Source organism: Epinephelus moara, chromosome 19 (assembly GCF_006386435.1).
Source record: "Epinephelus moara isolate mb chromosome 19, YSFRI_EMoa_1.0, whole genome shotgun sequence".
Classification (NCBI taxonomy): domain Eukaryota; kingdom Metazoa; phylum Chordata; class Actinopteri; order Perciformes; family Serranidae; genus Epinephelus; species Epinephelus moara.
The window spans coordinates 16,535,742-16,555,372 of record NC_065524.1 but is presented as its reverse complement, the minus strand read 5'-3'; the positions used below and the strand labels follow the sequence as shown (position 1 = coordinate 16,555,372).

General features: G+C 42.9%; 1 protein-coding gene across 2 annotated transcripts in view; it reads left to right on the top strand.

The window, feature by feature from the left end:
- micu1 (mitochondrial calcium uptake 1) overlaps window positions 1-18,764 on the top strand; it is a 36,851-nt gene extending 18,087 nt beyond the window's left edge. Inside the window, exons 6-12 of one of the 2 annotated variants that reach the window (XM_050070598.1) lie at window positions 6,479-6,593; window positions 8,614-8,696; window positions 10,480-10,680; window positions 12,516-12,653; window positions 14,165-14,273; window positions 17,571-17,660; window positions 17,843-18,764. In XM_050070598.1, coding sequence (XP_049926555.1) covers window positions 6,479-6,593; window positions 8,614-8,696; window positions 10,480-10,680; window positions 12,516-12,653; window positions 14,165-14,273; window positions 17,571-17,660; window positions 17,843-18,003 — 897 coding nt within the window. In that variant the 3' untranslated portion in view covers window positions 18,004-18,764. Of the gene's footprint in view, window positions 1-6,475; window positions 6,594-8,613; window positions 8,697-10,479; window positions 10,681-12,515; window positions 12,654-14,164; window positions 14,274-17,570; window positions 17,661-17,842 lie in introns of both variants that reach the window. The other variant, XM_050070599.1, reaches the window with a different exon arrangement.
- Window positions 18,765-19,631: the final 867 nt, after the last annotated feature.

Genomic DNA, 19,631 nt, shown 5'->3' with positions numbered 1-19,631 from the left:
TCAAATGCTTCCGATATACACATTTATGTTGATAAGTGTAAATAAGCGAGCCTTGACCTATAAGCTTTATCTACTAAATGATTTGGCCTTTAAGCAGGTCTGAAGGCCTCCATCAGTCAGGATGACGTGAAGATAAGCCAAGTACAGCAAAGGGCAGGTTACAACCTGTGTACTGTATAATGACGGGGAGTGTCAAAAGCCGAAGCAGGCACACACCCCATTGTGTGTGCGCTTGTTTGCAAAGCCGGTCTCTTTACTGTTATCGAACAATGTGTAGGAGACCTCCCCAGCGCCCTTTGTATAGCTTGTTGGATGCAGCTGTGTGCCATGCCTTACCTGCTGAATTATTGAAAGTGAATACTTTATACTTTGCCTCTACAGGGATTATTAAACACCGCAGCGCTGCTACATAATTTACACACTGCTCAGTGCTTCAAAGTAAAGTTCACATACATTTAGAGGTAAATTTTAAGAGTCAAGTCTTGCAAAGCTGAGATGCAAAGAGCAGCTAAAGTGAGTCATTTATAAGGAACTTGGTCAATGCCAAATCATAGCAGTGCTGTTCCCCTGCACTCCCTCTGTCTTGCTTTATAAACACACCTTTTCTCCTTCATCCCTTCTAAGAAATATCAGCTCTAGCTTTCCACATGCTTTGGCACTCTAGCGTTTTTCCCAGCATGCACTGCTCTTTTGCCTGTGTCTCACAGAGAAAGTAGCTGGTGGTGGCGCCCCCTCTCTGCGCATGGTGGCCTCACAGAGTGGTTTTTGGACCCAGGAAATGGCTCTGTTAGCTAACGTCAAGGCTGTATTGATGTGCTTGATAGCCTTCACAAATCCATCCTCTGGATTGTCCGGATGTCAGTGCTGCATGATATCTGTAGAGCATGGTTTAGAGTCACTGAAGGCAGGACATTTTAAAATGTATCCAAACTGTTCCTACATTCCTCGGCCCTCGAAAAGCAGCAGCGTCTTCCATGTGGCCAGCCACGAGTGAGAGCGGACACCTGTCACTCAGAGGGAGTGTAAAGGGGGGGCTTGTCCAGTGGAAACGGGCCTCTTGTCACACCAACTGTTGTCATGTTCACTCTTTTTGATTTCTCAGGAAGCTCCCAGGGGCCGCTGTTTGGGCTGTCACCACTGTATTTCTCCATCTTCTCACACTGTCTTTGCCCTCTCTGTCTGTGTTCATCTCTATAAAAACTCACTCACTCTTTCTCTCTTTCTCCTCTCCTAATCTACAGTATCAGAGGTTGGTTTGTCTGTACACCTGGTCAGCTAATTTGGTTCCTCCTCTCCCCTTGTGAGACAGCTGCCAGTCCTCAGCGACTGAAATTTGTTTATTGAGCGTTCCACATCAGGGTCCATTATTCTGATGGCGCTCCCAGAATAATTACGAGTTATTAACAGTACACCTGCTCTGCTGCACTTACCCCTGGGACTAGAGGTGGAAAGCTAATACATCAGTGTTCTCTCCACCCACACACACACCCGCCCACGTGCAGACTGTGCTGTTTTGGTCCCACGGTACTTTCAATATACAAGTAAAAAATGCTCACTCTTGACCATCAGAGTGGTCAAGAGTGAATTTTGGTTATGTGTTTGTTTTCTGTTGTGTTCACGACGGAGGAGGAAGTAGTGTAGAATCCGTAGTGTGTGTGGTTTTCTGCACTTACACACTGAGAGCTTTCAGCCACCATTCAGAAATGTCAGGTGTACACCCGGGTTGACTCTACCCCTCTAGCAGGTCATTCTGAATTCCCCTTCCCCTGAAACTCACGTCTTTCATTGTACCTGTCAAAGTGACAATAACCCCAGAGCTGCCCCATCACACAAAGTGGCATAAAGGTACTAATCCATTTTTAATGCATTTGTCTCGCCCCCCTCCGCCCTCTATTTCGCTCACTCTGTGCTGTTCGTCCGTCACACTGAACACATCTCTCTTTTAAAAAAAAAAAAAATCAGCATATCCCCACTGGTGTTGCGCTCCAGTACACCGAGTTCTGGCGAGACTCACCTGTGCAAAAGATGAGAGGTCGAGAGCAGGGGCAGATTTCCTCTTTTTGCAGCTTGAGCTTTTCATCTTCGGTGGCAGGGCTCAGCCTGGACCCATAAATTCCTCTCTTTGTTGTGGTGCTCAGAGGAGACCTCACAGACAACAGAGTCATATGACATTATCTGAGAGAAGTCATTGTGTCCTTTGTGTGATAATTAATATTTTTAAAGCTTTAACAAAAACTATGTGGCTTATATCCACTTCTTTCATCATCCGCTTTCCCTTTCTCCCTCTCTGCAGTTATCGGGGTGTCTGCAGCTGCAGTGTTGGACGGGGTCACAGATCTAATCAATAACAAAGCACTGCAGCTGGTACAGTGGTATTAGAGAGGGCCAAGTCTAAGCTGCCATCAGCTCCTAAGCCAAGCCTTATGGCCACACAAAGTGCTGGCGGAGCAGCATAAATAACAGAAGTAAAGCTAGCAGAAAATGGATGGGTGGCACATGACATAATTTTAGTATCCAAATGTCCATGTTAGAAGACTGCAGTATAGTGTGTTGAATTATGTCGCATCTCAGACAGCGGCCTGTGTTCAACAGCTGCTTGTTTTCTTTTATTATGGCATAATGGCGTCTGAATTTCAGAAATGTGTCCCTTCTCATTAGCACAGCTGTGACGAACCCATCAGTGTCATGTGATTGTTGTGATTATGTAAAGTTGTTTATATCCTATGTTGAGATGTAAAAGAAAGCTAACAAAATGGAGAGAATTTATCATTTGTATAGCACCTCTCTAGTCTTCCGACCACTCAAAGTGCTTTGACGCTACTTGTCACATTCACCCATTCACACACACTCACAATTTGGGGTTAAGTATCTTCCCCAAGGATACTTCAACACATGTACTGAAGGAGCTGGGGATCAAAATATGGATCCTCTACTTAGTGGATGACCTGCTCTACCTCCTGAGCCATAGCCACTCCACCAGAGTTGCAAGCAAGCCAACTAAAAATCCACTCAGATAGTATTTTGCTAGTGATCATCAGGGAGCAAGCAAGCTAAGGTTAGCCAGCTAGCTGTAACTCAGCTACACTGCACAGATCTGGCATTGGTCTCTTCATAATCCTAAAGAGCTATTTATGTAGTCCAAGTTTTCAAGTGTGTCACTTCTTAATGGTGTGCTTAGAAAGTCTCTTTTAGGCACTGGTGTGAAATGAGCAGAAAGAGATTCAGCCTCGTTGCATGCATGCCTCTGGCTGTGCTTGACTCGTATTGGTCTCATTTCTTGGACTCTTTAAGCTTGGGCTAGTTTAAATTTGGCCAGGGCAGCTATTGGGCTGCTCTGTCGCCTGGTGCACTAGAGAGATTAGCCCCGACCAAACCCCTTAACCCTGTCTGTGTGTGTATATGACAGCGGTACATTTGACCGCCTCGCCGTCAGCACTGTTCAGCCAGCAGCTCTGTCAGGACTGTGTTTCTGCCTCAGCTCACAGGCTAGTTGGGCTGTTCAGTCCATCATCTGGACACAGCCCGTGGACTTGGCCATAGTGTAGCTGACACATGTGGACATGTATGAGCACATGAGCAGGCTCGAGGTAGAGATTTGAAAAGAAATCATGTTCACATACACAGACAGCTAGGAAGTCGACACTGATCAACAGACACACGCGCTGACAGACGAGGCGTTAGCTGTTAATTAAGTTGAGTGCTGCAGCAATTAGATTTACAGTCATTTGAAGATCAGTGCTTTGGGAAAAATCTAAGATGGGTGTTAAATACAGAGTCCAATGAAGCTGAGATCCTTTTAGTGATTGCAGCAGCATATTTTTATAGGCGTAATATCCTTTGGGAGGATGAATCAAAACTGATGAAAGACTAAACTGATGAGACACAGAATCTGGGAAAACAAGTAACCTAATAGGAATCTTTTGTAAGTATAACATTTATTTTGAATGTTGCCAGAGCATCCAACAGTGCACAACTTCAGTGGAAAGCTGAGGCTTGCACCACTAACAAAAAGATGGAGGATGAAGGGGAAGCTAGGACATGGTTTTACAGCAGAGCCACAGGCTCTACAGAGAAGGCTTAAAAGCCAAGGTGAAACCCACAGCACAGCTTGATATACACACTGCCATCCCTCTGTGTCTGCTTGAGAGCGTGCAGTGTTGCATCATACATTTGTTGGAGAGATGTACAGTATGATAGCGCATTGTGTATGTGAGAGAGAGCAAGAGAGTGAAAGCTATACTGTCAGCTCAGCGCTGAAGTCTGTTGCTGCAGAGTGGGATCCCAAAACAGAGAATTGTGTTCTCTCCTGACTGGGACACAGGCTGCATCAGAGTAGACTAAAAGCTCTGTGTTTGTGTGTTTATTGGTTAGTATGCCCAGACATACTCTGAGATATCTTTTTTCATCAGCTGCATATGATGTGTGGTTCCACTCTTTGGCTATTATTTTTGGATATTTTCCTTGAATGTCATTTTTGCATTCTGAGGGGGTGTTTTTGTCCTTGACTCAGGACACAGAAAAAATGAGTTATTATGCCTAATGTGCTCTGTGCCTCTGTTCTGATCATTATAATGAGGCCCAGTGTGTTTATGTCTCTCATGTGCGCAGTTGTGTAGCTGTCTGTGTGGGCGTGAGTACGTGCCTGCCCGTTGAAAAACACACTTGTGCAGTTTTGTGTGTTCTCTGTTTTGTGGACTGGCGGTAGGACTCTGGCTCACCTCAGGCCTAGAGGGCTTTCTCCGTGTGTCATTGTTCTAAACTCAGTGGCCAGAACCAACCTTTGTTACTGTCACCCACTCTCACTCTCTTCACTATGTCTTCTTTCTATATGTACATGGCCGTCCCCCGTTGGTATTCTCTCACACTACTACACATTGCAAACACCTGAATTCTTATGACTCCAAGAATGAAAATTTTGCCTTTTGTTATCTCTCTATCTCTCTCAACTGGTAGCACTGCTCCAAAAATAACATTTTTTCTCTCTCACCTCCCCCTCTCTCTCCCACTCCCTTCTCCCCTTATACTGTAAATGTAGTCGCCATCAATAATAAATGTTGCAGTAAAAACTACTATTTTCTGTATTTGCATCAGTGATGCGTACAAGTCAAGATAGACACAAATTGGAGACAGTGATATATTTTAGAAGCTCGTACCAATTGTCTTTAGAGGCCATTTTACAGTCTATTTATCATGAGGAGGGAGTCGGCTCATGGGGCAAGAATTTGTCATGAAGAATGTCATGTTATTTTATGATGGGAGATGCCACCAAATTTTAGTATTCAGATATGTTTTTCTCAGTGCATTAATTTTAGTCTGTGTCCCTTTAGGCGAGAATATGCCACTTGCTTTCATTTGCAATGTACACGCAGCTTACAGCTCTAGTCACTATACAGACAATAGGTATAAAGATAGTTTTAACAGCTTTGGTAGTGGAGCTGCATCATTAAGTATTTTGGGGAAATCAGTCTTTACTTACAGGCTGCAGAGACGGCAAGACATAATTGAATTCATGATTTGAGTGGTATCCCCCTGTTGTCTTGTTTTAAGAAAGATGCTGTCTTTGTGTGTGTGTGTGTGCGTGCGTGCGTGCGTGCGTGCGTGCGTAAATTTGAATGCACATGAATGTCTTTGTTGTTCAAGGCCCTGCTAAAGACAGCAGAGGCCACGCTGTTTTCTAACAGTTGTTTCTCCTCCTTCCTCCTCTGAATTGGACCTCTTACAGACGGAGGTAACTCCACGTGGGCTCAGCGTGGCCCAGCCACCTCCCCTCTCTAGGCATGCTCTGTCCGTCTGTCCACTCTGTTTGGTGGAGCGTCCTGTAGACGCTGTCTTTCAAGTCTCTATCACTGAGTGTGTAGTGTGCATGTGGTTAAGTCACTCTTTCATGCAATGCTGTGAATATACACATGCTAACAGAAAACCGTCAGTTAACTGTGTGTCTGTGTGTGTGTGTGTGTGTGAAAGAGAGAGCTAGAGTCACTTTGTTTTTAATGATTAATACATTTGGGTTGTGTTACAGATATGGTTAATCAATAGTGTGTGTTTGTGCTACAGTCTCTTGTGATGTTTCTCTTCTCTTTATGTCAATTTCACACTGTGAGTACAACCCCTGGTGGATTATGTGTTTTGTACTGGAACTGACCACAGACTAATTGCTCGTCACTACCACCCTCACCTGCCTGTACGGCTTCATGTGTATGCAGCATTTGCATGACTGTTATTGTAATAAACTGTCTATCCATTATCATCCTTATGTACCAGGACTGTTTTTGATGTGTGTGTGGAAGTACAGTATGTGTTTACATGTCTGTGTTGGAGCATAGCCAGTCTCTGATTGAGCTTCACTCTCACACACACTTGCTTGCACACACACAAAGCCACACCTGGGACAGCTGTAGAAGCCATAAGGGTTGTGCTGAATCATGTGAAATATTTTAATATAGCTTCTTCCTTCTTTTGTTGTGACCTAAATGAGCAGAAGATTGCCCAGGAGAGGGAGAAGTTTGCAGATGAGGACAGTATCTTTTACACATTGGGAGAATGTGGCCTTATCTCCTTCTCTGACTACATCTTCCTCACCACTGTGCTGTCCAGTAAGTACACTGTTGAACTATACAGACTGCACAGAGATCTAATGGTTCCTATATGACTCATCCCATTCAATCCCACATCCTTAAGATCTTATACACTGATCACAAATCAAATCCCAAAACCAGACATAAAGTGAGAAAGAGAAATTTTCCACTATGATATTATTATCACCCAGGTTAAGGTGCTTTCAGCCTGTTCAGTATGATCTCCAGTTCTGTCAAAGTTAATAATGTGTGTCTACTAAGCTCGCAGCCTTCACAGAAACAGTTTGCTTTAGCTGAATCTAGCACTGGTGGTGGATGCAGGGAGTAAATTTCGCAAGAAAACCTCCTTTGTAAACATGTCAAGAGTTCATGATAATGAAAATGAAGCTCTGACTCTTTCCTCTCCAGTGCCTAGTAAACCCATATCCCCAAGCTTAGCGCAACCATTTATTATAATCCGTTCATATGGAGAAAGTCTCTGGGGGAAGTTTTCAAGGACAAGTCATTTTTAAGCAGACAGGACAGCATGCCTTATGGTTGGTTTCAATCCATTTAACATGGCCACGAAAATAGTACAAAGGAGGACATATTTTGCCTAACAGACGCACACATTGGTTCAAGACTCACAGTGGTACATATTTACTGCTTTTATACAGTCTGAATCCTTTGTCAGATAAGACTAGATTAATCTTTAATATTTCCCTCAAAGGAGTTGGGTTGCCAAAGCAAAATATGGTTATTGTAGTGTGCAGGAGTAACAATGAAGCATTGAAAACAATTTTACAAATAGAGGTTATATAATGTGGAGTGTAAATATTATTGTTTGGCTCTGTATTTCATCACATGAACAGTGTAGAAACTATAGTCCTTGTACACAATCAATTGTCGATGTCCAAAAATGGTCAAGATTTTATAAATTAGGGCTACATGATATGTGGAAATATCACATTAGGATAATTTTTGACAGATGTGATTGCAATATGTCGCGATTTTAGTTGGAATGGTAAATTTTGATGTTATTTAGCCTGGGAAACTATAAAATAAAAATGATGATGATGTAATTTTTGCTGAGCTCTGTACCCAACAAGCAATCTACCTTGCGTCTGCAATATTGCACTTAGCTCCTTTGCAATTTCGATGATATTTTGATTAATTAAATCATTAGGTTAACAAAGAGTATGCATAATGGGAAGATTCACAATTTCCCCGCGGGGATCTATAAGATATTTCTGATTCTAATGTACCAAAAAAGCTTAAATATAATGGCATAAATGGTTACGTGAAATTGTAAGTGCTACATTTGAGAAGTCAGTATGTGTAGCAGTGTGAAATGTATACAGTGTGGAAAAGTTGCACATGTTAAAACATCTAATGTTATACTATTCAAGATTTAGGATTTTGATTAGATATAATGAATGAATGTATAGCCCATAAATTGGATATGCAAAATATACATTGCATTAATTCTGCAGAGGGCCATATGTTTCTTCTATAAGTATGCAAATTGTATCGTCGGGAAGAAAATGTCAATATGTTTGCATTAATTAAAGACAGATTGTGTCCGTATATAAAACTCTGAATGGAGGCACTGTTTCTCCAACCATGTCGCATTCTTGTTTGTTCTGTCATTATCAGACTGTGGGTGCTGACACCGTGAACCTAGCTTTGTTATCCTCCTGTAGCAAAACACAAATTTCACTGACTGTGGTCACATGGTCCTTAAAGTGAAGTGGGTGTTAATAGCAGAAGTACAGCAAAGGTCATTTGCAGAGAGTGTATACAGATTAGGAAAAAAAACAGTGAAGCAAATAGAAAATCAGATATCATTAATGCAAAGGTTGTATTGCAGATTAGCTCATATAGACAGTGCAGGGTCTGGTCACTGTGCAGTCTGATGGCAAAGAAGAGCATCTAAGGGGCCCTGTGTAGCACCACTGCAGGGTGAGATCAAAGCTGGGTCGATGGAGTGTGACATGTCGTTTATTTATCCTGATTTACTGATTTCAGTATGTGTTTTTTTGTGCCCTGTGGTTTCCAGCTCCCCAGAGGAACTTTGAGATTGCTTTCAAGATGTTTGATCTGAACGGTGATGGAGAAGTGGATCTGGAGGAGTTTGAACAGGTAGGACTGTGATCACTCAGTATACTCATTGATGGTCTCAGGGTAACTCACAAGAGTGAGATGTTTAATCCCCCTAGAGCACCTCTATTTGATGATAGGACCACTGCCAATGTTCAAGTTTTTAACTTCACCCCTTTCACAACGACAGAGGTCATTAGAGCTCTAAAAGGTTGGAATCCAAGAAAACCAGCTGGTTAAGATAATTTAGAGCCTGTCTTCTTAAAATTGGCATCAGAATTTAAAGCTAAAGCACTGTGTCTTATTTTAATCTAAATGTATCCACCAATAAAATCCCTAAGGACTGGAAAACCGCCTTTGTTGCTCTGTTCGTTACCTGTATTGATTCTGGTGGTCAAAGGTCAAAGTCACTGTGACCTTGATTGTCTCATTCTCAGAATGCGATACCTTGAGTACCTTGAGGGAATTTCTTCACATTTGGCACAAATGGTCACCTGGACTCAACAATGAACTGATTGGATTTTAGTGGTTAAAGGTCAAAGGTGATGTGACCTTGCATTTGTCTGATTCTTGTGAGCACAATATCTCAAGAACACCTATTTAACATAAATGCTCAGCTGGACTGGTGGGCGAAGGTCAAAGGTCAAGGTTGGTGTGACCTTCACTTCTTCATACTGTTCAGCATAAAAACACTTCTGGCCATTACTCAATATCATATCATATCATGTCATGTCATGTCATGTCATGTCATGTCATATCACATCTTCTGTGCTGCTGGGGGGAAATGTGTGTGAAGCATCCATGTTTTCACAGACAAGGATGTGAACTATAAGAGAAACTTGCCTGGTACACTGAGGCATACAACCGCAAAGCCGTAATTCTAGTTTACAAAGCTATTGTTGGGAAGATTCCTACCCACTTATCTTGTCTTTTGAATATGAAATAGGAAAATTACAATTTCCGTTTGCAGGAGTTTTTGTGACTTGTTGTGCCCAAAGTCAGAACTGAATCAGGAATAAAAGCTTTTAGATTCTCTGCCCTACAGCATGGAACAATCTGCAGAATAATCTCAAGCTTCAAGACGTGGTAACCTTGAATGTGTTTAAAACCATGATGAAATCTTTTGAGCCCAGGCCAGGCTGTCTGTGTGCAACTGCTGTATCTGATCATTTTACTCAATTCTATGTGCTTTTGTGTACATTTTATTTGTTGTTGTAACTGTGTTGCTGCTGTACTTCACCAGATCTCCTGTGTAAAAGAGATCTTTGATCTTAATGGGACAAACCTTAAATAAAGCTAAAAAAAATGTTTTGATTAGCAGCACATCTTGCATATAGCAGCCACACACAGTCAACATATTGAAGGAAACACAAGGTTAAAACAGTCAGCCCACACATTTGGACCGCGCTGCATCTACAGTAGTGACTGATTGCATTACAGTAACCAGTAACACACACTGACAGGCTCTAAAGCTCGGTCCCTGCATTGATGTGCACGCTGTGACATTTTCTCAGAGGGAAAAGATAAGTGCTGTGCTCTGCACTCTGTGATATATCATTATCTCTGTCCTGCTGGACCTGATAAGGTTAATCATATACAGTATTACATATACAGTGTTATTCAGATGAAGTTTTTTAAAGTTATACTTCACAAGTCAGATAATTAATAAAAGTCCTTATTTTTGTGTATAACTGCTTTGAAGTAAAATGCTCTATATTTTAACCTGTAATGGATTTATTGCCCCATAAAGTAAATAATAACAAGTACTTCTGAAACCTTGCCTACACCCTCATCCTTGTTGACAAAGATTCCCCTCCATCCTTAGGTCCAGAGCATCATTCGTTCCCAGACCAGCATGGGCATGCGACACCGTGACCGCTCCACCACAGGAAACACCCTGAAGACAGCTGGCTGCAGCTCTGCCCTCACCACCTACTTCTTTGGAGAGGACCTGAAGGGAAAACTCACCATCGGCAGCTTCCTGGAGTTCCAGAGGATGCTGCAGCATGATGTGCTCAAACTAGAGGTAACAAAAAAGTAAAATGAATGAGTGGAGGAAGAGTGGTATGAGAATTTTCATCTGTTGCTTTATCTATTGGTGCTTTAACGAAATACTAAATGAATAAATAAATAAATCATCTTCAGTTATGTGGATATAATGACTAAGTGGGTCAAGGCAAATAATAGACAGGCTAGGACAGTCTGGTAAGTTAAAAAAATACATCACTTTACTGTAATGCAGCCTTTAAAACCAGGAAAAGACAACACTAAATTAATATATCCAAAGTCTTAGACATCTAGTCTCATCAAGATATCAATACAATAACAATATCTTGCTATATTGATATTGATGTACCATTGCGTACAGTCATAATGGATTCATTTGAATGTTATGGCTTTGCTGTAATCTCAGATCTTAGTCTCCGCTGCACCTATTCAGGGACTACACATTAAAATTGACAGCAGTCTCAGAGGAAGTAAATATTACTGTCCCTGTTACACTGAGTCCCACATACAAATAAACCCAACAATGTTCAAGAGCCAGGGGAAAAGCAAGGAAGTGAGTGATAGGCAAGCGTTATGCACAATAGAAAGGAAAACAAGGGCAGAGGATGACAGAAGCGCTGTGTGGATTGTCTGTCAGCACTGGTCAGTGTCACTCTCTGAAACCTGTGACAGTTAAGTATAAAAGCCATCGTCTGTCTCCTCCTCAGACTGACACCAGCCTCCCCCTCCCCTGCCACTACAGTAACAGCAACTGATCAGTGTTGTTGAGCATATGGTTATTTGAATCTATTTAATTAGCGTAGGCAGCGCCTTACTGATACACTGAACCGTCATCTGAGGCTCCAAGAATAGGACTGGAGTCAGAGCATCTGCCAGAAGGAAAGCTCTATCTGTCAGGTCTTAATGATACTATAACGCTCAGAGAGGGAAATCATAACACCACGGATAAGGTTGACACCAACATGGGTAATTTAATTCCTGAAGTCTCACGTGCTTGCCCTCACTTTACTCATTGTTTGCTGAGCCTGCAGCTCACCCCAGGCCATATTTCACCAGCTGTAGCTGTTTTTTTTTTTCAGGGTGCTCACTTATTTTCTCTTATTCTTGTTTCTATAACTGTCATATCCCTTGTTAATAAATTCCTAGTAAAATGGAGATTATAATCTGGTTGCAGAGCACAGTGTATACACACTCATGCTGTCTTAATTAGGTCTGTATGTCCATGCATGATACACAGATGTCAGAATAACCAGAGCTACTGTCATTCACGGTGTCCGGCCTGTAACTTAACTGTTTGTCTCACAACTCTCATTGTGTCTTTTTTTTAGCAGCAGCAGGCAACTGTTTACAGCAGAAAATAAGCTTGTAAAACCCACTGTACACTGTCTGCTCATGACGACATTTAAGGTGACTTTACCTCACAAAAGGTAGACCCTCTGCGGGTGCATGAATGGTCAGGTCGCCCCTGAAATCTTTACTCCAGGCTTATTTTGGCTTAGTCATGAGCTGCCTCTCACAAGTGAGATAAATTAACATTTTGAGAGGTCGGCACGTTCAGAAAGAAAAGCGGGGAGGGAGCCGCGTTGCTGTCGGAACAGCCACGGACATAAATCGACTGGATTGACCTGACACAGCCAAGGCCCACTTAAGCCATGCTCCAGTGGGACATTGTAAAAAAAAAAAAACTGCACATGCAAATTTAATGTCACCAATGCCGGCACCTAGCATGATTCAACTTGAAGCCTGACGCCAGTTTTTACTGTTTCCCATCTGCCCGTGCCCTCCTCCTCTTATTCATTTGTTTGTCCCTCTGCACAGCACTCAATCTTTATCTGTCTCTGTCCCCCCCTGCAGTTCGAGAGGAACGATCCTGTGAACGACAGAATCACCGAGCGACAGTTTGGGGGCATGCTGCTGGCCTATAGCGGTGTCCAGTCTCGTAAACTCAAGCTGATGCAGAAGGGCTTGAAGAAGATGTTTAAGGATGCACAGGTAGATAAATCTGAGTGCACTTACTCATGCCGTCATAGAGCTTTGAGATAAGTTATTGGTGCTCTGCGGTTATATATGGTGCTAGATTGGATGTCGTGGAGTGTTTTAACTAATTGGCCTACATGCGAGAACGTGTGACAGACGGTGTGTGCCTGAGGGAAAGGGAGATTGTGCTGGGACATTGCGAGAGTGAGACCGACTGGAGGAGAGGCAATACATCACTGGGAGTGGATGGCACCTTCAGAGGCTGACGTTATCCACCTGACAGACACTCACTCTCTCTGACTCTTTTACCTTCCATTATCTCTGTTTGTGGTGACCAAATACAGAGCAGCCAGTGCTTAGCAGGAGGGCATAATTGCTCCAACTCTCTCCGAGCTCCTTTATTGAACCATTTTTCTGTCAGTCTCTGCAGTCTCACAATCTCTGATTATTTTAGGGTTTGTCCTTCTCCTTGGAAGCTCACCTTTCAATCAACAACTCCTTATTCAGTTCACCTATTATACTTGGTATACTTAATTTAGTTTACTTCAGCTGCATGTTCTCTTATATAAAAGAGCTTTAACTTTCCTTCCCATAGACATTTTTTCACCAGCCACCACCACTTTGCTCTAAGCAAGTGAAATGGCTCTGCTGGGATTAACCAAACTGAGGAAAAATGTAAAAATATTCAAGATGTAAAGGGCTCGGAGTTAGCTTCAGTATATTCCTGTCCCTTTTCTGTTTCCAGTTCTTTGCATGAACTGTGGTTTCATGCCATTCTTTTTCACTGTAATGAGCCCCATCAGTCAAACGACTGAAGTTACGCCCCTGCATATCGTATCCCCAGAAGTGTTGCAGCAAAAATACAACCCCCCTTTTCCCCCCTCCAAAGATAGTAAAGCATCACACGAGCTATGATGGAACATTTGATGGTTAAATGCAGTGTTTAGCAGAGAAAAGAAAACAAAAAGCAGGGAAGCTGCTGTTCCTCCCAGGCATGAGAAAAAGATGAGACTGGTGCTGCCAGAGTTGTGTCTCTCTAAGGAATTGAACTGCAGTAAGCATCTCTCTCTCTCTTTCCTTCTTTCACTGTTTACCGCCTCTTATTCCATGCCGCTGTCTGTCTCTCAGCGTTGGCATAACCTGTAATGTAAATGAGAAAAGTGTTATTTACAGCCTGAGACCAGCTGCTCACTTTTCTTTGCAAATGAGCTAATCAGCGGTGTGGCAGCTGTGTGACTGTGCGTCTGTTCATACGTGCATGTGTGTCTTAGACCGTCTGTTCCTCTGTCCGTCCGTGGCACACTGTTCATTCATGTGTGTCGACTGCTTCTGCCCGCTTCCTCCGCTGAGCTGCTCCCAAAATGTCATTGTGTTGTGGCAGCCTTGTCATGACAATGTTTGGCTCATTTTTCACATGATTGCAGAGCTTTGATGGCTCGGGTAAAACCTGGAGGAATGATTTGTTTCTGATTTGTCCCAGGCTTTCTCACCAGGACTCATTCTGTGTATTTTCCCATCGTGTGCAGGGCATCACATTCGAGGAGGTGGAGAATTTCTTTACTTTCCTAAAGAATGTGAACGACGTGGACACAGCCCTGAGTTTCTACCACATGGCCGGAGCCTCCATAGACAAAGGTACACCCACATTTGCCCTTTTCCTCTGACATTCTCTTTTTCCTGCTAATTACTCCCCTGTAGACTCAACTGTTGTCACTCCTCTGTCTCTCAGCGCTGTTAACACTCTGCCAGCCAGATTCACTTCCCACATCTCCTTTTGCTTGGCTTTGCTCCCAATCCTTGCTCAGCCATTTGTCATCTGGTTGTCCATCCATCCATTTATCTGCAGCCTCTTCCTCCAGGCCTGCAGGAGAGCGCATGCTTAAATCCAAGAACCACAAACATGCACATGACAGATCACTTAGCTGGCCACTGATGCTCACTGACACATGCCAGCATCATCAGTGGAGGAGGGAGAGTAGGATTGGGACTCGGCTGTCCCATCATTACATAGTTGCACTTTCCCTCCTAAGCACCAGGAGGGTGTCTTTCATCTGTAAAGCGGTGACTGGAGGGTTTAACAAACACTCCCAAAGTCCCCTAAAGCAAGACATCTTAAGATTGCAATCCTAATGATTTTAGTCCTGTTTAATTTGGGAACACCTGTGGTTACCATGGTAACAAGTGCATTATAATGCTACGGCAAACACCCATTGAGCAGCCACTTTGTCAGAAATACAAAAGAGGAGCTGTATCTGTTTGCAGTGCTGCTAAAGAAACTCACGCTGTTAAAATAAAGACGTCAGTTAATTGGCCTTTTTCCATCATCTGTTTATGCTGCACGCTGCGCACTAGTAGGTTTCCATTCATCACTATTAAAAGTTGGTTACCTTGCTGAGGAGCTTCATCTTACAGCTCACTGTGGCTGCTCCTTCTTGTTTAGTTACTGCCTTGGAAAATTAAAAACTGATCTGCTGTCAAGAATATACAAAAAGTGAATGTTGTTTTTTTGGAGATGTATTTTTGATAACCAATCACAGTTAGCACTAACTGCAGTATCAAAGACAATGTGTTGCCTGGGGCTTCTTCTCAAAGACTGTTTAATAAGGATGGACGTCAAGCAACTCTTCAAAAGTGAAGACAAAACATCTTGATTGCCCCATTTTTGCCGGCTGCAGTATAGGTCATAAACCCGTCCCCTCTGTGTCAGCGGATGGGACATGGGCCAAAATAAAAAACGTCAAATAAATTTTTCCCAAACATGGTTTCTGTCATTTAAGGTAGTTGTTATCATGCTGATGTATGTTCAAGTGTTTCTTTTTGCTGATATATTAGGTAGCTATTTGATGCTATAAAAGGGGGGGTTTGATGTCATGATTCACAGCTGTATGTGTTAGTTGGGTGATCGCAGGACGGCCAGAACTGTATTTATGTAGTGATCACTGCTGCACAGACTCTGGCTCCAAATATTGTCACCAGTGCAAGATGGCAGCAGCTGTATCCGGAATGCTTTGTGATTCCTAGGACAGTGAAGGCATGACCTGCCCTATTCTCTCTCTGATTGGCTAGTACTCATTGCCTTTGTGGTTGGTTTGGTTAGGTGTAGGTGAGAGGGGTGGGACTGGTTAGGGTTAAGGTAAAAATGTCTGGGTAAGCCAGTCAGAGACAGAGTAACGGGTAGAGTAGGGCGGGTCAGGTCTTCGCCATCCTGGGAAATGCAATTTTGCATCCAGGATGTTTGGCTTCATTTTTTTGCACAGTGGGAGGAAGTGGTCATATCATTGCTTCTTCACAATAAAAGCTACCTCTTGTTTAGCCGGTTGAATGCTTTTAATGTGAAGCAGCTGCCATTTGATGTTTAGTTTGCATTAGCATTAACTTATACAGCATAGTATAAAGAGAGTGAGCAGTAAACAGTGAGGCTGTTGAGGTAAAATTATGCAAAATGGCATTGTTTCCTGTTAAACCCTTGTGTGTGAATGTGATTTGAAATGGTGTGGCAATACATAAACAATGAAAACAACTGTGGAGAGGTGATTACTGAGTGTAAAAGCATTGTAGGGCTGTTGCAGAAAAAATGCCGACCAATAATAGGATCACAAGAGGGGTTTGATTTCATGGAAATCTTGAGGATTATGATTTAGACAGACAGTTGACTGTGTTTGACCCCGCACACTCACTCTTAAAACATTATTATTCAAAAAGACCAATTACTTAGTGTCAAATCAGTCATTAAATTAGTCTATTTCCTTTATCGTCCTCAACACACTCGTTTTTACTGAATTAATTTGTCTGTCAGATCCGAACAATGAAAGTCAATTTAATGTGAGAGCGGCACAGGCAGCCAGGACCTGTAGCTTTTATGATAAGGCAAATTGTTTGATGAGTCAGTGTTTTCTTCATTTATCGCAATGATTCATCCCTTCAATAGGCCTCTGTATGTTTTCTTTCAGCGCATCCATTAGTTCTGTTTCACTGATGAAACAGCCCCTGCTGTAAGGGAGCGCGGGGTCTACCCCGAGGTGCTTGTTTCCAGCGTACAGTTTCAGCTGCAATAACAGTAACAAGCCATGTGTGTGTCGGTGTGTTTGTGAGTGTGTTGTGGAGGGGCATTGAAAACATCAGGCTGCTGTGGGTTCATGGAGAGCTGCCAGGCATGCGTCTGCAAATTATCTCCATCCTCCTGTTGTCCAGTGCAGTGAATCCGTCTTCCTACTCTTCAAGCCTTAAGGAGCTCATATATTCCTCTCTTCTTTTTTGTATCTGTGTTTCTGTTTTTTTTTCTGTCTTTCATCTCTTTCATCTTGCTCTCAAATCTGATGATTTCACACTCTTTTAGTGCAGTTTCTCATATGTGGGTGTTTTATCTGGAGCTGCACATTGTTAAAGGTAGAAAAGCAGGCCACTAATGAGATTCTTGGCGGAGTGATTCAGCTGTTTTTTTTTTCCTCGTGCCATTTTGCAGAGAGATTTTGCCAGATATTATTCTTTTCATCCCTGCCCTCTCCTCTTTCTCATACTCCTCTGTTTCTCTCTAACTTTGCTCCTCCGCTTGCGTGCCTCTTTGAAGTCTGATGATCAATCATTCTGGTCGAGACTACGGAGGTTTTCGTCATTTTATTATCTATTTGTTTTTCTGAAATGACCCCTGAGGCTCCCACCTTCCATCTTTTTCTCATTCCTCTCAGCCAGTGAAACTGATGCTGTCTGCTCCTCCTCCTCCTCTTCTCAGCCCCTCTCTTTCTGTCTCTCTATCAGATAGTCTCCCCTGGTGTATGGGAGTCCTGCCTGCTATCGATCCCAAGCAGTTTGACTCACACACAATGTCCTCCACATGAGCCATTTATGAGCTGGCTTGTGTGACTCGCACCTTCGTAACTCTCCTCCACCAGTTGTGAATCTGTCTATCTGTGGTTCCCTCCCTCTGTCTCTCAGTTACCATGAAGCAGGTGGCTCGCACCGTAGCCAAAGTGGAGCTGTCAGATCACGTGTGTGATGTGGTGTTCGCTCTGTTCGACTGCGACGGTAAGTACCTGGCTTACTTTATTCATGGAAATACAAATAATGCCTCAACTGACAGGCGCAAATCATCAATAAATAGAAGTCGTCTCCTGCTCTTACTCACTTTTCCTCTATTATTTCATCATCTCTCCCCTGTCCGTCACCCTTTCTCTCCCTCCTCCCTGCCCACTGTCTGTCTTCCTCAGGGAACGGAGAGCTCAGTAATCGGGAGTTCATAGCCATTATGAAGCAGCGGCTCATGAGGGGGCTGGAGAAACCCAAGGACATGGGTTTCACTCGGCTGGTGCGCGCCATGTGGAAGTGCGCCCAGGATACCGCCTGGGATTTCGCCACACCAAAGACATAATAGAGACGGGAGGTGACGTGTGAGCAGCAGAGAAAGACAGCATGTGAATAAAGCAACAACACCAGTAGCTTCAAAGACATCCTCCTCCAACAGGTCTTGACAATTTAAAGAGGCAATTAATGCAATGAACTCATTAGGACTGCAGCTCTGAGAGGCATCATCAATCATTAACGCATGTCGCTGTTGCTCAGATTGTCGATATAGTGACTGAAGCATGCTGACGCAGCGCATTGGTCCTGAAAGGATTCTCTAGTATGCCTGTCTGAGGCATCATGGGTGTTTGTACATTTTGAAATATACATGTTTATTTTTGCCATATGCTACAGAGGAATGCTGAGTCCGCAGGTAACTGTGTGACACTTTGTCAGATGCTAAAAACAATAAGTTATATCTGCATTAAACACATTTTACTAAAAAAGCGAGAAGTGGAATCAATCTTATTTGATGTGCCGCTGTATAAATGCCACAGTATGTCTGTTCTATACAGACAACAGACCTTTAGTTATTTCTTTGGTGGGACGGAGAGCAAAAGTCTGATCTTGTTAGAAGCTCTTATTTCAGTCCACAAGCTCCAGCTGCATCTTTACCCCTATCATTTTGTCCCATGAAAGATCAATGATGCTTGTCTAGCTCTACAATGTGTACTGTTCAAAGTGTGTATTCTTCTAATTATTATTGCCCACTGAAACACTTTATATAAGATGGATGTTAAATGAAATGCTCTATTAAAGATGTTTTTAATAACGTAAAACTGATTAAGCTTTATTTATGAAGGCCTGTGTTCTGCTTTATTCGTAAGTTGGATTGTTGTCCTGCCATGTTCTCATTTTCTCTCTCTGACTTGGAGAAAAGCACAGCGGGGGATTAGCGAGACTAATCTATGGTGCGCCAAGGAAGTCATTTGTCGTGCGTAATGAAATTGGGTGTAACATTTCGTAGCAAAACTGCATGGCTGATTGTATGCAGTGGCTTTGAATGCGTGCCAGAGGAAGAAAAAGATGCTAATGTGTGTGTGTGTGTGTGTGTGTTTGCAAGAGCGGTCAGCAGTTTTGTGTAATTGAAATGGACAGGATGGGCAGTCCTCGGCCTCTGCTGCCCATTAAAAGATTGTCCTGCAGCCTCTTGGTACACACGCTGTGCTGCATTGGCCTGAAACGAGCTGGCTTGCTCTCTTGCACACACTGCAACTGACAGACGGAAGTGGTACTCGGGAGTGATTGCTAGGCGGGAGATTAGGTTGAAGGGCCTCTCATCAGTATTCCTCACCGGCGTGTTCATTCCAGAGCTGAAGTCTGGCGTTACAATCACATGGAATCGTAAAATGATTTTTAACAGAAATCACTGTTGTATCAAATTTAAAACACACACCTTTAAACCTTTAAACAAACCGTATGTCTCCAAAACATCATGACCTAAAAAAACAGTTTTGTTTCCATATTTGCGAAAGTGCAATTCTTGGAGCTTGTCCAATGCGGTTCATATGTAATATTTATTATAAGCTGTCCCATAATGGAACAGCTAATCCTTCGGTTTTCCAGAAACACTACATGGATGGATTACTGAACAGGTCTACTGGGCACATGCCTAGGGACCCAAAGTGTCTGGGGCCCCTTCTGGCCTTTACCTGC